Consider the following 17,507-nt stretch of genomic DNA (forward strand, 5'->3'; position numbering starts at 1 on the left):
TGTCCCTTCAGAGCATCCAGAAGGACTGTAGCCCTGTCAGCATCTTTATTTGAGCCCAGTGATACCCATCTTGGGCTCCTGACCTCCAGAACCGTAAGATAATAAGGTCGTGTTGTTGTACGCCATTAGGTTTGTGGTAATTTGTTCCAGGAGCAATAGAAAACTAATACACTGTCAAAGAAAGTTTTTATATCCATTGATTACTGAGAAATCTGATGTGTAAATTAGAGAATTAATTAAAATCCATTAATAAACAACAGCCACTGAGTCACCTAAGAATTATTTTAATCTTTTATTTAAGTAACAGTGTAACACACAGATGGTATGCAGCTGCTCACTGTGCACCTCAAATTTTTTCTCACAGGGCAATGAAGGGTTCCACCCAAGCCATCTGTCTAGGAGGATAGACCCTCCCCATCCTGGAGATCCCAACCATCTTCTTCACCTTTTAGTTTAGCCTGCATTTTGGAAGTGCTCCATGCTGAAGAGCAGCATATTCAGGATTATAATATACTATACTCCACACCAGACATTTATAAATCTCAAAGCTACTGGCATCTTCATTCTCCTTTCAAAACAAAATAATTTTTCTCTCACTCCTACCAAAACTCTTGCTTTGGTGCCTATGTAACTGAGCTCACACTTAAATATTCTAGAGAGGTCAAAAGCCTGGAATTGTGAGACCGAACTGTCCCTCCCCTCCTCTAAAGGTAACTCCAGCCTCATCCTTCAACCACCACAGCTGCTGAAGTACTACACAACTTGAATAAACAAACTGCCTCCATCTACCTTGCAATCTCCAAGTCTCATTCAGACCTCCTCCTAGATGCACTGTGCTGTGAGCAATAGAATTCCCTAACTTTCGAATCTGGTTTTCCCCTTAAAGGGCATTTTCTAACTTCCCCACACCACTACACTCCAACTCACCTCTTTAAAGGCCTCTGGGATTTAAAGTACCAACAAGCTGTTGGATTAATATAGCCATACTGAGCCCACCCCCTAGAAACAAGGAGGGACACCCATGTTGGGAAAGGTGGAACCAAAAATTCAGTCCCTTCATGTGATGTGAGAAAGCCTTTTAGTGTAAGTAATTTGTTCCTAACAAAGGTACAAGGTGTTACTGTACCTGCCTCAAAGGCACCTCAAATAGGTTTAAGTTTTATAACATTATACAAAATCGGTGACAAGTAACACTTTCAAATCCTATAGGTCCACTCTAAAGTGTGCATTGTGTGTTTATTCCTTGAAGGAATAAGGTCACCACTGCTATAAGATATGGAAGAATAAAAGAAATCTGGAATTAGTCTTATAATATTGAATGCAGAGGACTGTTCAAGGCTTCAGATAAAGGTCTGGCAAATCAATGTTCCTTTGAGGCAAATCAAGTGCCTCTTGGAGAAGACTAAAATGACACCAAGAACAGCTGGCTAGCAAATAGGAAAAGTGGGTCAATTTCTTGAGGGCAAATAAATTCTCCATCCTTAAGCTTGAGAGTATATAACCCTTTTGATACTGAGCAAAAGGAGTCTAGCAAACAATTTGGAGACTTGACCTGGTGTTATAGTCTCATTTGCATATGCCCAAGATGATTCATAAATTACCAGATTCGTTTACTATTTATTGACAGGACCATAGCAACTATTTTTTTTTTATTGCCAAAACCTCAGCAATTGTTTTTTTTTGTTTTGTTTTGTTTTTGTTTTGTGTTTTTGTGTGTGTGTGTGTGTTTTTGTTTTGTTTTGTTTTTGGTCAGGACTCCAGAAACTTTTTTTTTTAAGTCAAATCACTAAGTATGATCGGCAGAAGAGTGATTTCTCTGTGTGTTTTTTGTTTTTAATAAGTTTCTGAAGGAAAGGCATATGTGAATATAAGAAACAAAAACTGTAATCAAACTCCTTTAGAAATGTAACTAAATATACAACAGCAAAATCCACCAAGATACCTAACACACTACTGTAGTTCTCTAAATTTCTCAAGCATCTGATGGAATCTCCATCAAATTGCTGTTCCCTACCCCCAAACAACCCTGACACCCCCCATCAGAGTTGCTGAATTAGCATTTATGTGGTGGGACCCAAGAATTTGCATTTCTCAGAAGTTTCTCCACGATCCTGATGCTGCTGATTTAAAGACTGCACTTAAAATCCACTGCACCAGAATATGGAGAACACAATTCTAGTCTAATAGAAAGGAATACTTATCAGCTGAACTGTGGGATTGACCTATCTGTATTAGGGTTAGAATAGAGATTTTCCCCAAGTGTTTCTGCTTAAATTCTGACCCTGGATGCCATCTGCCTCTTCATCTTTGGCTAGAGTGGAGTTTTCCTTTCATAGAGGAAGTGGTAACCAATGAGGTAGTCAAGCAGATGTGTGCAACCAGGAGCCTGTTCCGCTTACTTCTCCTGAGTGGTCTTCCCTGCCTTTGTGTTACGAGACTGGAAGTTCTCTTCCCTTTTCAACAGCTCTTCAAAAACATCATTGTGCATGTAAAAGAAGATGTACCCGGTGCAAAGCCTAGCCTCCTGCATGAGATCTTCTTCGATACTCAATACCTGTAGATCATTGTAAGTGAACCACGCTTGCCTCTCAAAGTCATAGGCATCGCTGATATAATGGCCTGAATTTGGGGTCTTCCCAAGATGGCTGACAACACCAATGAGCCGATAGGAATCGAGATCACTCATCTTACCACTTCTTTTTGGTTTTGTGGCTTCAGTTTCTGACTTCTCCTTATTTAAACATTCTTTGTTTCCAGGGTTTTTATTGGAACCCGTTGCCCCTAGGGAATTTGCTTTGGCCTCCTGGAGACGTAATTTTGCAGGTTTTCTGAGGTTCTTTGCATACCAGCGGGTACGTGTCTTCAAGAGGGCTCCAAGCAGTGCCTGCCGCAGGGCTTGTTCATAGATTTTCATCCATTCATCCTGCTGGGTCTGTTTAGTCGGTTTTTGGGATTCTTTTGGAATTCCGTTTTTTTCACGTTTGTAAGTATCTTCAATAGTCTCAGTGCCACTCTTGAAATCTACAAGCGTATTAGTTGTCTCATATTTCTTTTGTTTTAGATTTTCAAACATTTCTTGAAGATAAACTTTGGCAAGACACCTGTCTGGACCACTGGTGAGTTTACCTTCATCTTTCTGGATCTGAGAAAGGGACGTTGCTTCAAGATCCATCATTAAGCCAGCAGCTAATAGCTCTTTTTCAATGACTGCTCCATTTCCTAAGTTTACTAATTCAGACTCAGTTATATTCAGTTTAGGACATTTTCCCAGGTCTTCTTTCTGTTCTCCATTTGATCCTTCACAAAGAATCTGGCATTTTTGTGGTTCAGACTCTTTGTCTGGTCCAATGTGTGGAATCAGAGAATCATTGGATGCCAAGGTTGGCTTTGTTGAAGGTGTTGATAGAAAGAAGTTTCCAAATTTTATGCTGTGAAAGACTTTTAGGATTTGGAAATCCCTAGTAAGCACATTCTTGCTCACAGGAGGAGGTGGCTTGGTAGTTTCATTGCAATGAGATGATATATCTAAATGTGTGGAAATAACGACTTCCTGGTCATCCTTCCTTAGCGACCAAAACTCGTCAAAGGTATAACGTTTCAGATGAACAATAAGAACCCTGGGTAGCCTACTAAATTTGTGCACTGCAACAGAACTCTTATGCTTACATTTCCCACATTTATATTCAAGCTCTTCCGCTCCAAAGAAGAGATCAAAAGCAGACTGAATAGACAAAGGAAGTGATTTCGTTCCTTGTGGAAGGTTGATGGAGAGATAATTATTCACTTCGGTCTTGAGAACAACATGACCACAGGCTTGACAAGTAATAGAGCGCAGCAACTCAAACTCAAAATTATTGATGACGGGACAAACGAGCACTTCAGTGGCAGCACTTCCAGGAAAGATCTGTTGAGCTGGATTCTCCTCTTCAGATTCAATTTTAGCCTTCCATATGGTGTTTAATTTCCCCATGCTCTCTTTCATCTGATCTAAACAGTGACCTAAAAACTCATGAGCATCGTTTTGTACGTTGTCAGAGAAAATCTCTGCAACTGATGATATGGTTTTTTTAAGGCTCACAAGTAACCTCTCCTTGATTTTTATGTTATAAATATCTTTCAAAACAAACAGCTGTGCTAAACATATGCTAAGAGCATCAAGGGGAATTTTACCCCATGGGGAATCCTTACTGAATAAATCATCAGCAAAAGACGGAATCGAAAATAAGGACTGTAAAACTGCGTTCATGTAACAGGTGTTTCCCAAATTGGGGAGGCCTTGCAATAGTTTCTCTGGGTACAAGTCAAGGGTCATCTTGAGTCTGTCCCACTCTGGCTTATCTGCACTATACTTTGCTTCCAACAGAAATGCCAAATATATTTTCTCACAAAGCACCTGAAGAACACTAACACCCTGAAGGTAAGGGTTTTCAGTAGAATCGGTCTTGAATAAGTGTTCAAATGCTAATTTCTTCTTATTTTTTAACCTCAATTTTTTCTTCCTATTGTGGCTTACATACCTCAAGAGATTTGTCTCGGATTTCTTATCTCTTACAGAGCTATTCTTTTGCAGGAATTTCCCACCCATCCCTGAACCAGATGATAACATTCTTTTTCTCTTCTCCTGTCCATTTTCTGGTAAATCATTGCAAGTAAGTGTTGATGACCTTGATGCACACAAAGGCTTCTGCTGAAGGCCGGCTGTTCCATGTCCTTCTCCTGCCTCTAAAGATCCACTACTTGACTTACTACATATTTCGTGAGATGAACTTTTGTTGATTTCCTTCTGTGTTGTTGTGCGGGCAAAGATCCCTCCATCCTTAACAGGTTTCATGGATGGTTGATTATTTTGAGGGAATCCATCCAAGAACATCTTCAACTCTTCAGCATCTGCAGAAGATAATCCTTCAATAAACAAGAAGCTATTATTTTGGAAAGTTAAATGCAGGTGATTTTGTTTTCCTCCATAGGATCTAAGCACCACATTTTTAATATTATTAGTTAGTTGAAAAGTTGTTGATTCTCCAGTGCTGAAATAGACCAGCAGTCTAATATTCTTCTTTCTTTCCACTTTTCCAATGTATGCTTCTTTGGGCTTAGACATCCCCATATTCCTGCTCCATGTATGGACAAAACCGTGTGCTATTAGAGTAGCCATACTTTACAAATAAAGTACAGGTATCTTTAATTATTGACAATCTTGAAGTTCCAATTTGTTTTGCAAGCTCACTTCTGAAGACAACACCAAAGCAATGATTCTTTAGTTCTCTATAAGGATGGCCTTATTTCTAGTGTTGGTTTTATACTAGAGCCTCTTCAGGTTCTGGATGTCCAGCTATTTAGTAATAAAACCAATACCCTTTAAGAGCTGTCCATGGTTACCATGAGGGAAGAATCTTGATTTCCACGGCAAGGCAGTTACTGGAAAAAAAAAATCAAGAAAAATCATTTAAGCTATCCGAGAAAATGCTTGGATAGAACTCAAATTCTACTCCCATACACTAAATCTTTACCCTACAATACTAGATTCCATTCTGATTAATTTCCCCACTTAAACTGAAATCATTAAACACTTGGAAGACTTTCAGTAAATAGCTGAAGAGCATAATGAACAGTGTCTCAAGTGTATGCATATAATGTGCTAATCCTCCTGTCATAGAATGACCCCACAGGGCATCCATAATAAGTGAGTAAGAGAGTGGAGGCACTAGGCGGCCCTCAAACCAATAATAGATGAATAGCTCTTAATGTCCAGAAATCTAGAGGACTTCATACACAGGCCACTAAATGTAAGTCAATCTACCTCTTTCCAAATCCAGTTATGCTCCTTTCTTTCACATGGCATAATGTGAAGTCCACACATTATATCCCATGTGGGAGGGTCTAACCTATCACTGCTTAAAGCAAATATCTCCAGCCCCAACAAGCCAAGATGACCTGGTATACTCTAAGCAATCCTGATTCTTCTGGTAAGTGTGGGGTAATTGAAAATTCAAAGCCATGCTGAACAAGAACATAAAAAACTCATTACAATTTTGAAAGGTGGTTAAAACAAGGACTGAGACCAAGTTCAAGACTGTGTTTACTATGCTTTACTATTGAACAAACAAATGCAGGTAGTATAAACAATTTACAAGAAACAGGATATGATGAATGGAAAGTTTCCCATTGGCTCCAGTGTTGGTTTCACTGTTATTTTGGAGGTATGCCTAAAGTTTCAAGGTTGGTATAATCCATACAGAGTGAAGAATGCCCCAGGCTAAAAAAGTTAAGAAACCAATAGTCTGGTGCCCTTTTGGCCATTATACCAAGGGTAAAACTAAGTCAGCATTAAGGGTCTGTTATTAACACACATAAATTTCTTACTAAGTCCCAATTAACATTTTTTACTTCTATTTCTTAATGCGTCATCATACGGCCTAGAGAAAAAGTGGTAATGCTCAACATGGGTGAATTATGCACTAAACAACACCATCTTCTGGGTCATTAGTCCTGTTTTCCTCATACCTGCAATTATGTTCATATTCCCTGTCTAAAGTGGAATCACGAGTAGATTCTCTAGGTCAGCTGCGCTGAGGAGAACTGTCATGAGACCTTGCAGTATAACTGGGTCGCCAATACAGGCAATGGAAAAATCACATGCAACAACTTCTAGTAGGCTTTCGGTCTTATATGCTCTTTTCCACAAAATACTATCTGGACACCTTTAGGACTTATCTAGCCATCCATGGACAGATACAAGGCATTTTCATCCAGGGTTAAATATAGGACCTGGACCTGGACAAGTGATTGTGAGATCTGTTTGTGTTCCAGACTACATGGAAATTAAGACTGTAAAGTAACCATTTTTATAATCACAGTCTAACACTGTCCTTCTGATTGGCTAGAATTGCTTCCACACTCTCCTCCAATTAATCACCTCTTGCAACTGACATGAAATGCCTGCCATGCATTTCACACAAGCTAAATTGGTTTAATTTTTGAAATAATCCCATTTCTCTACTCCCCAGGTGCCTTGCCTACTAAACCACAAATGAGATAGGTATTTCAACAAATTAGGTGTACCAAGTTTACCTGACTCAGGTCATTTTTGGCTTGAGAACTTCACAGCCATCCATTTTGAACTTCAGTCCAAGAACTCCCCAAACAAATTCTGAGGTTTTGCAAACACATCACTGATGAAAGCATCTTAGCTCCTTTTAATTAGTTTCACAAAGTTATAAATCTATAACCCCAATTCTTTTCATATTAACACTTCTAAGCACATACTGTCTGCTTTGCAACAAGCCAAATATCCCTGGAGATTCTGCTCAGTACTCTGTAGGGTCCCTAACATCACCCTAGCAGAAGGTAAGTAAAAGGCGACAGTCGGACAGCAAATCACTGATGTAAGGAAAGAGACATTCCCATTGGGTTGTGAGGAACAACACCAGGATGGTGCACAAAGATCTCCACAACCTCCATGGAAGAAGTTACAGTAGAACTGAAAACTTAACCTATCACCAAGTGCTCTAAAATAAGACAGGAAAATGTCAATTAAAAAAGCCTCACTATGGATAATTCTGCTGGTCATCCTGTATCAACTACAAATGGTCAAAAAATACAGCCAAATGTCCCAGCTTTCCAAAAATGTCTCGAACATCCTATGTAAACATTCACTAAGCTTATGAGCTTGTGTTCAAGGCAAGGACAAATTCTTGAGTACTAAGTGAAGAAACCATTCCCCCAAACCCTAAATGTTCTAAGATGGCATTAAAATGGACTTCAGATATGTGCTGCTAACAACCAAGACATCATCTGTTGGTAATTAACACTGCTCTCTAAAACTGAATGGATCCTCCTAATCAGTATATGCCCACTGGTATTGACCACAGCATAAAATATGCTAAAAAAAAATACAAGGTTTAGTGATTCTCCTGACAAATATTTTCCTTTAGGCCAAGTCGAGACCTTAGGTTATGAGGTATCAGAGATCAGTGTGCTTTTCCTCCCACCCCCACCTGCTTCTTCCATGCTTAGCCCTCCACAATACACACTAGTGACTCCAAAGAAGTTCTATTAGTAACTAGCATTCGACTAACACCACAATCAACACTCTACAGTATTGGGCTCACTGACAAAAGTTAAGTCTAAAAATTTCCTGCCCATTGTATGTAGGCTAGAGAGGTTCCTATAGCTAGCTTTGACCACGGGGTCCACATAATTTGAGCTAGGTCCCTGTAACTCGAAACCAGTGAGGAAGGATCAGATGTACTTAATCACTCAAAATTAAAAATTTCTGAATAACTCTATAGGAGACCAATCCAAATTAATGAATAGGTTAGGTTAGCACTTAGCACTACAGATATTTGCATCAGAAAGCATGTGTCCAAAATTAATGGGAAGCTATGTTTTCTCCTACATAGTTAAATACTCTTCCTGAATCTTATCGATGTTATTTACTTGCTCAGTAAACACTGTCGTTATGGATAATACTAAAGGAAACTTTTGCTTGGTCCTTATCCAAATTATCAAAAACTCAAAATTGGTGGAGCATAAGTTAGTGAGAGTCTTGTTTTATCAATTCTTTATCTATCAACCTCTGTTCAGTGGAAATCGCACCTATCCATACACAAAAGTGCATACGCATCCAAGTGAGAGAATGATCGTATTTATCACAGTGGAAATGGGACCATAAAAACATTCAAGCACAGCAGCAGACTCAAGTTGTCTGGATTATTTATAGTTCACTATCCTAGTGTAGATGCTAAGTAAGAGTTTAAACTATCTCCTCTCCAAAGAAAGAAAGAAAGAAAGAAAGAAAGAAAGAAAGAAAGAAAGAAAAAAAGAAAAAGAAAGACAAAGTTTTCATTGTTCCTAGTTCAACCACTTGAGAGAACCTACAATCCCAGAACGACTTCCAGGCTGCATTCAAAAGTTTTGCAATCCCAGCTGATCTGTATTTATCAAAAACTGTTGTCTGTTCTAAGGGTAGCTGAAATAATATAAAACCCTGATGGCATTTCAACCTTCTAACTCAAGAGCACAGTTAAGAGACATGTATTTCCAAACTGATGTGTCCCTGCATCATTCCTTCTTCCTAGTTCAACGTGCTTATGTTTCATTCCAGGAGACTAAAGGAGACTTCGTTGAGCCCCCTGAGCATGGAAAGTAAAGATTAGGAGCCATCTTGCTGACATGCAGCTAAAGAGTCTAACCACCATTCATTTTCCTGGCTAGCGCATCTTAAGTTTCAGTCCTTTTCTTGATTCTGCCTTGTCAGTCAAAGGCTTTTAGGGCTTCTTTGATTGCTTATTTTTAGAAGATTTTCACTAAAATGTATCCATTTTCTAAGACTCTACTGAAGAGCACTATGTGACTATTCTATGTGGACTAAACTAGGCTTCAGCAGTATTGATACTCCAATAGCATTCAAAAGTTATGAAGCCGAAGTGTTATTCTCTTGTTTTATCCACAAACTCAGTCCATTCAACTTGTTTGGTCACCTACTAGCACAACACACCAGACTAGCTGATCTCAAAGCACAGATAGAAAACTCATAAAGCTGCACTGTTCTGGTCAGATTTGGAGGCATGACCTATGGTGTCAAGAAGTTGACCATAAGGTTAAAAAACTCCTGGTACAAACGTGTGCTTCCTTGTTAATTCACATTCACTTTACATTGATCTTCTTGGTCACTGAGTATTTGCTGAGCATCTGCTCTACACTGCAGATTGCAATTTACTGAGTGTGTTCCCAGTGCTGTGTATTGTGGCCCGTGCTCTCAGGGACACAAAAAATGTGAGTATTCACTGTACCTAAGCAATATGGACTGTAAATGTCATCATTGTGTAAACATCACAGTTGAAAAGGGCCTTGCTTCCAATGGGGAAAAGGATCTGGGAAAATATCCTTCCACTGCCATTTTCTAGAGCTTGACACAAAGTCAGGGTGGGAGCATTGTTTTGTAAGAGAGATCTTCTGGAGTGATATTTCCCAAGCCCCGCCTCAAAGAAATTGGCGCTTGGGAAAAATGCCTGCAAGTCCAAGGAACCCAGAAGCCCAGTTAATAATTTTGTATTAAGATAACTTTATGAGGACTTGTGAGGCTTTTGGAGTATTTATTCTCTATATCATGTATTTGTATTTCCTACCATTCATACTTTCATTATTTCAAGAGCAAGAAAAACTTGAAAGCCAATGAGAACGCACCCTTCAAATATGAATACGCATTTCTCATTCCCAAGGCATTCATTACAAACGGAGAAAATTTGGAGGTATTACAACCTGGAGGCAGAAGAATAAACCCTAGAAGGCCCTTTGGGCTCATGACTGCAAGAAAGTTACATCTCTATTGTCAGATCTTTTCCACTGACATCTTATTATACTTGTGATCATCTATGGAAACTCAAGTATGTGTTTATTTCACTGAATAGGTGGAGGTCAAGGTGCAGACGGTGGTTTGGCACAGGTGGTAAGTTTTAAATAGCACTGCATTTCACAACTTCTTACATCTGAAAACATGTGGAGTGAAAGAACAAAGACATACCTAGCACATGGTGAGAAATCCTGCTCAGTTACCCTAGCAAGCCTCACTGGAAAGAAATGAAGGACCCATGAGGTAGTGTGCTAGTCTCTGTATGCAGTAAATAGAAAAGACAGGGCCAGATAATTACCATGGAGGTTTCCAATAATTTCTGGGTATCTCTGATAATCCCAAGCAAGAGCTCTAAAAAGCCAAACAACTTCAACTCACATTTATTTTAAACTCAACATAGCTTAGTGACCTTGGATAAGCCAATTCCACTATCAGGGCCCATTCAACTAACTGGAAAGTGATCATCTAAGATTCCTTTGAGGACTCCATTCTCTGAGACTATGATTCTATGTAGGATATACTTAATCATCACATTGGATTTCCCAAGAATGATGTGCATCAAATCTGGGCTTGGAAACTACGGTCACCATACAAAAAATACTGTATGGGGAGTAGGTGAATATGTTGGTTTTGGCAAATGGGAAGAGGGGATTCTCAAAACCCAAATGGCATTCATCCATCCATTCAATCCTTAAATATGTATGGCATACTAGCAAGCACTATGTTAAGCTCTAGGTATGGAAGAATGAAAAGGAGGAAAATACCCATGGTCTCATAAAAGACTTCCTCTAGCAGGAAGACAGAAAATGTGCACACCAGAAATACATACTCTAGCAGATGGTTGTAACTGGTAAAGAAAACATAAAGTTAGGGGGACCAGGGTGTGCCAGTGGTGATAGGGATGTGCTTACTGGCTTCTATAGAGTGGCCTGGGAAGGCCTGACTAAAGACGATGACATTATGTAGCAGGGTCTTGAAGGAATTGAGCGAGCAGACAGATAGATGCAGGATGCTCCAGGCAGGAGGAAGAGTAAGTTAAAAGGCCCTCACATGGGAGTGTCCTTGGCATGTTAGAAACAGAGAGCAGACCAGTGTGGTTGGAGAACAGTTAAGAGATTTGAAGAGAAAGAAGGTGTGCAAGTTTTGTAAAAGAGCAGGAGAGCGAATGGACCAGAACCCTTGCAAAAGCAGCACAAAGGGCCAACTTACGGCTAGTGGTCACAAATTTACACTGAGACCGATCAGCAGATTTGTGGTTTTCTCCAGCTATATTTAGCAGCCCAGCTGCCATGGTACAGATGTGTAATAGGCAGAACCTTATATTTAACTTTCCTTGCGATTCTGCCATTCATAAATAACCACGTAAAAGAAGTAAGGGAGCCAAAGGTGTAGAGAAGGGAGTAATTACAAATATGGCCCAGAGAGCGTAAATAGAAACCAGAAAACAGAAAAACAGAAAGGACTAATATCATGAAATATTGCAGGGTAGGGCAAAAGCATTAGGGGGCCAGGAGTTCAGCTCTCATTTCAGTAGCTGTAATCCTGCCCCCTGCTTCTAAGCAGCTGTCAACTGCTTGTAGACTTCCTTCTTCTATTCTGCTCCTGCCTTCCTTTCTGTTCTGTTTATTCCTAACCTGGCCCCAAAGTGGGAAGTAACTGATGGGTAAGTGGGGGGAGCTGCGTGTTAGGGGTATGTGGACAGGGTTAGAGGCATGCACAATCAGACTGGGGAGGGGGTAGGGAGAAGGGCACCCATCCCCTCTCTTTTTCACCCTCCCAAGTCTGGGTTAAAGGTCAACACATCAAGAGGCGCGCGTTGCCTCTAGAGAATTAGCAATTAAATCCTGTCGTTATGTTTGGTCCCAGCTTCAGTGCGCATGGCTTTTCAAAATGATTGGATCAGGGCAGACTCTGCTTCTTTCTCTCGTTTAAAGGTGCATTTCTGCACTCAGCAAATGTCCGAGTCATTGTAAAGCAGAGAAATGCCATTATTTTGCCTCTTGACATATACTGCACATAAATCTCTCTATAGGAGGCCCTGACCAAAATGGGAAGAATTCTCCAGACTAGCAAATTGTTCCCATGAACTATTTAGGCTTTGAACCTTTTCTGAGAGACAGCTCTGGCAGAGCATATTTTTTTTGTTTTCCATTCTTTTAGAATGATTATGTCAGTGCTATTAATAAGACATAGTTGATTAGGAAAACAGAATGCAGATTATTTTCCATAAGTTAAATATGATTTCATTAAGAAAGTGTGGTCTCTCATGAGAAAGTGCATGCTTGTTACATTGAAATTATGATAAATGAGGCTTTCTGGAAATTAATTCCTTTTCTCCTACTGCAACCCTCCTAGTATTTTGTATCCTTTCTGCAAAGTACTGCATTCACTTGATTATTCACTTATTAGCCAAAATATTTGTTGATACCTCGTCAACTATGGCCAAGATCCAAAGATGAAGCAATAAAATATCCTTGACTTCAGATCCATTGGAAGACAAATATATAAAAAATGGCAGCACAAGGGGAAACGTATTAAGATAAGAAGAGTCAGTGTTACCGAAGGGTCCTTGTGTTTTCTGCCACCTCAGAGGCTTGTAGCATTTTCTCTCTGCCTGGAATTCCCTCATAATTGTCTTGCCTTTTTGTCTCAGTTCTACCCTTCCTTTTAAGACCTGTCTGAGTCTCACTTCGTTCAGAAGATTTCCAGGCCTGACTTTTTCCTACCTCAGAATTCACAAAGCATTCACTCTTTGTAAGACTCATCACTTAGCCTGTGCTACCTTGTGCTGCTGCTTCTGTGACCTGATCACAAAGTTAACAGGCAGCAGGGAACAGTGAGTTTGTTCTCAATCTGTGTGGAGTGAAACTTTCCTTTGCCAAGGGGACTCATAAAGTTGGACAAGTAGGAGTCCTTTAAGGATTGGGCCCCCAAAATTCTAACTTTCCTCAAGACAACAGTGTCCAAAGTTTTAAACTAAGGACTGACTGTGCAAGAAGGGGTGAAATGAAATTAGATGTAACTGTTATCTGAACAGCAAGTTGACCTGGACAGGAAGAGCAGGTTAAGGCAGACAGGATACTGCACAGGTAAAGACTACTATCTATCTATCTATCTATCTATCTATCTATCACGTTTAAAATACATACACACAGGGGCACCTGTCGGCTCAGTTGGTGGAGTATGTGGCTCTTGATCTCAGGGTCGTGAATCTGAGCCCCACATTGGACACAGAGATTACTTTTTAAAAAAGGGGAAAAAAAGAATAAAAAAATAAAATGCATACACACATTAAGGAGTGCACTTGTTGGGGCGCCTGGGTGGCGCAGTCGGTTAAGCGTCCGACTTCAGCCAGGTCACGATCTCCCGGTCCGTGAGTTCGAGCCCCGCGTCGGGCTCTGGGCTGATGGCTCAGAGCCTGGAGCCTGTTTCCGATTCTGTGTCTCCCTCTCTCTCTGCCCCTCCCCCGTTCATGCTCTCTCTCTGTCCCAAAAATAAAAATAAACGTTGAAAAAAAAAATTAAAAAAAAAAAAAGGAGTGCACTTGTTGTGATGAGCACCAGGTGATGTATGGAAGTGGTGAATCACTATATCGTACAGCTGAAACTCATATTACACTGTATGTTAACTAACTGGAATTTATTTTTTTTTAATTTTTTTTTCAACGTTTATTTATTTTTGGGACAGAGAGAGACAGAGCATGAACGGGGGAGGGGCAGAGAGAGAGAGGGAGACCCAGAATCGGAAACAGGCTCCAGGCTCTGAGCCATCAGCCCAGAGCCCGACGCGGGGCTCGAACTCACGGACCACGAGATCGTGACCTGGCTGAAGTCGGACGCTTAACCGACTGCGCCACCCAGGCGCCCCAACTAACTGGAATTTAAATAAAAATTTAAGATAAAAATAAAATGCACACACACTTTAATGAAGCAATTCTATTAAAGTTTTGTCCTATAGATATAACTGCAAAACTGTGGAAATCTTTTTAACAATCAGGACCTTTTACTTATATAATTTTAAAAACAATCTATAAGGGGCACCTGGGTGACTCAGTCTGTAAGCATCCAACTTGGGCTCAGGTCATGATCTCGCATTTCACAGGTTCAAGCCCCACATAGGGCTCTGTGCTGACAGCTCAGAGCCTGGAGCCTGCTTCGGATTCTGGGTCTCCCTCGCTCTCTGCCCCTACCCCACCCGCTCGCTCTCTCTGTCTCTCAAAAATAAACATTAAAAAAAGGTTTAAAAACAATCTATAAAATGAAACCTTTTCTTCTTGTCTTGCTATATTGGCAAAGGTGCAAAATCGGTACCAAGAACCACATTATACAAGAATTTCTATGCATGTGAAGAATTTCAATAATCATCAAAGCTGATTTGAACTAAGGAAATGCATTAATAGGGAGCACTGTGGCATTTCCCCCTATCCTTGCATCCGAATCAAGTTTGTGGTGGGGCCTAAGATTGGGGAGTTGTTTCAAACAGAGACATGTGATTGCATCTCACACCCTTGGCTACATTCTTACTGAGAAACCAAAATGTTAAAGTCCAGGCTCACATATGAGGGTGTGAGACACCTGGGAAAACTTGGCATGTTTCCCCTGGAGGTGGTGGGGGCCAAAGAAACCGGTGCCTGACTCAAACTGAAATCACATGACACAGGATGAAGTGGCCCCCATGACAGGGCAAGAGGAGGCAACAGTGGAATCAAGTTCCACTCCCTCTATTTGGAGAGGAAATGGTACAAGATTTGATGTACTAAGTGGAATACAACAACACTACAACCTCATGAGGAAGATTATCCCAAAGGAAGTGTTTGTCAGAAAAATGTGACCCTGCAAGAAAGAGGCTCCTGGATACACTGTAGGAGGGTAGGAAATAAGGGAGAATCACAAAAAGATTAGCTCTATCCCCTGGTACTTTCCTGTATAGCAATGTTACCATCCCCCCAAAAGCTTTGAGGAGATACTTTTAAAACTAATGAAGAGGCTTCTGCTGCTGTGGCTTCATCAGAGATGTTTCTGGCCTCACATGACACAAGGGGGAGCTACAGCATTTTCCATTCCAAGGTAAGGAGGACAGTGATTCTAAGCATCTTCAGCTCACTTAAGGATACATGTGACACAATAAAGCCTAGAAAGAGCTGTGAGGGAATTTGACACAGCCACTTCTGCAGGAAAAATGAACTTGAAAATGCATTAGATGCCATAAGTGCTGGAATGAAAATCCCTCACAATGCCTTCAAAACACAATCTGTCTTATCTGAAAGATTAGTTCCCTCAATAGGAGAAATACAAAGTGGACTGAATTCATTCCTTATTTTTTTTTAACTTATTCTGATATATCCTTAAGAGTGGATTCCCAAAACCCAAGTCACACCTCTAACCCCTAAAAAAGTGATTCTCCTTCATCCCCCTACTTAAATTCTTCCTCATTCTGTATACCAGAATTGTTTCCTCCTTGTTGCCTTAAAAAAAAGTGTGTGTGTGTGTGTGTGTGTGTGTGTGTGTGTGAAAGAGAGAGAGAGAGAGAGAGAAGAGAGGGAAAGAAAGAGAGAAACTGATAAAGAGAGAGCTGTCCAAAATAAAAAAAAAAAAGTAGTGCTTCCAGTCATCTGGAGCCACACAGCTCCAGCTTCTGGGGCCCCTACCCCACTGTCTGACAAAAACAGACTCTGCAATCAGCTTGGTCATCTTGGAAGGAAAAGGAGCTCACAGTGCACAAATAAGAAAATGAGCAGGTGCTCTGGACTTGTACCCTCGAACAGTCTCTAAGAATTCAACAAACCACATCACCCTTCCCTCATTTCCCTACTGATACTTGAGTCAGGTATATGTGGTGCTAATGGAGGCCATCCTCAAAGTAAAGAAAGCAGAGAGCTAAGAAGCTTTGCTCCATGTTCTGAGCTATATTTATAAAAAAAGCATAGACAAGGAATCACGCCACCTAGCTTCAGAGAGCCCAGGACCTTCAAAAATAGGGTGCCGAACCTCATCCAATGACTATGCTTCCATTTACTCCCCAACAGAACTATGGCAAAATGGGAAAGTCTTTACTTCCACTGGATGAACTGTTTTTTTTTTCAGTTTTTATTTTAATTCCAGTTTAACATACAGTGTTTTATTAGTTTCGGGTGTGTGATATAGTGATTTAACACTTCCGTACATCAGCTGGTGCTCATCAAGTGCACTCCCTGCTTCCCCATCACCTATTGAACCCATCCCCCTGACCCCTTCCCCTCTGGTAACCATCAGTTTGTTCTCTACAGTTAAGAGTCTGTTTCTTGGTTTGTCTCTCTTTTTCTCTTTGCTCATTTGTTTTGTCTCTTAAATTCCACATATGAGTGAAATCATAGGGTATTTGTCGTTCTCTGGCTGACTTATTTTGCTTAGCATTAGACTCTAGCTCTATCCACATCACTGCAAAGGACAAGATTTCATTCTTTTTTATGGCTGAATAGTATTCCGTTATATATACATGTATCACCTCTTCTTTATCCATTCATCTATTGATTACTGATAGACACTTGGGTTACTTCCATAATTTGGCTATTGTAAATAATGTAAATAATTCTGCTATAAACTTAGGGGTGCGTGTATCCCTTTGAATTAGTGTTCTTGTATTCTTTAGGTAAGTACCCAATAGTGCAATTGCTGAATCATAGGGGAGTTCTGTTTTTAACTTTTTGAGGAACCTCCATACTGTATTCCAGTGGCTGCACCAGTTTGCATTCCCACCAACAATGCATGAGTGTCCCTTTTTCTCCTCATCCTCGCCAACACCTATACATGCTCTGAATGAACTCTTACAGAAGAAAAGAAGCCATGAGTAGCCAAGCAGCAGTAGCCTTTAGCGTGAAAGACCTCTCTGAACTTATAACCGATGATCAGTGCTTAGCTCAAATGTTACCGCCCTCCATGAATTTGTCCAACATTCTCTCAACCTAATAGTATCCTTCTTCCCTCAATTCTTGCTTCATATCTCTGTGAACTTTAAAATATATAAGCACCTGGAGTGTCGCAGGAGATGTGTATTCCCCCAGTATGTAGGCATTGAGAACCAAAATCATGTACCCCACACAGATTACTGTCTACATTAACAAGGGTCTACTATTCCACTATTTTCATCAATAAGACTGTACTATTTTAAAAGAATC

General features: G+C 40.3%; 1 protein-coding gene across 1 annotated transcript in view; it reads right to left on the minus strand.

Annotated features, from left to right (window-relative positions):
* Positions 1-268: 268 nt before the first annotated feature.
* The window catches only part of USP26 (ubiquitin specific peptidase 26), a 53,544-nt gene continuing 36,305 nt past the window's right edge, over positions 269-17,507 (minus strand). Inside the window, exon 4 of the mRNA XM_043570314.1 lies at positions 269-5,418. Within this exon, the coding sequence (XP_043426249.1) occupies positions 2,396-5,155 (2,760 nt within the window). The 5' untranslated portion in view covers positions 5,156-5,418 and the 3' untranslated portion in view covers positions 269-2,395. The remainder of the gene's footprint in view (positions 5,419-17,507) is intronic.

The sequence above is a fragment of the Prionailurus bengalensis genome, chromosome X (assembly GCF_016509475.1).
Source record: "Prionailurus bengalensis isolate Pbe53 chromosome X, Fcat_Pben_1.1_paternal_pri, whole genome shotgun sequence".
NCBI classification, from domain to species: Eukaryota; Metazoa; Chordata; class Mammalia; order Carnivora; family Felidae; genus Prionailurus; species Prionailurus bengalensis.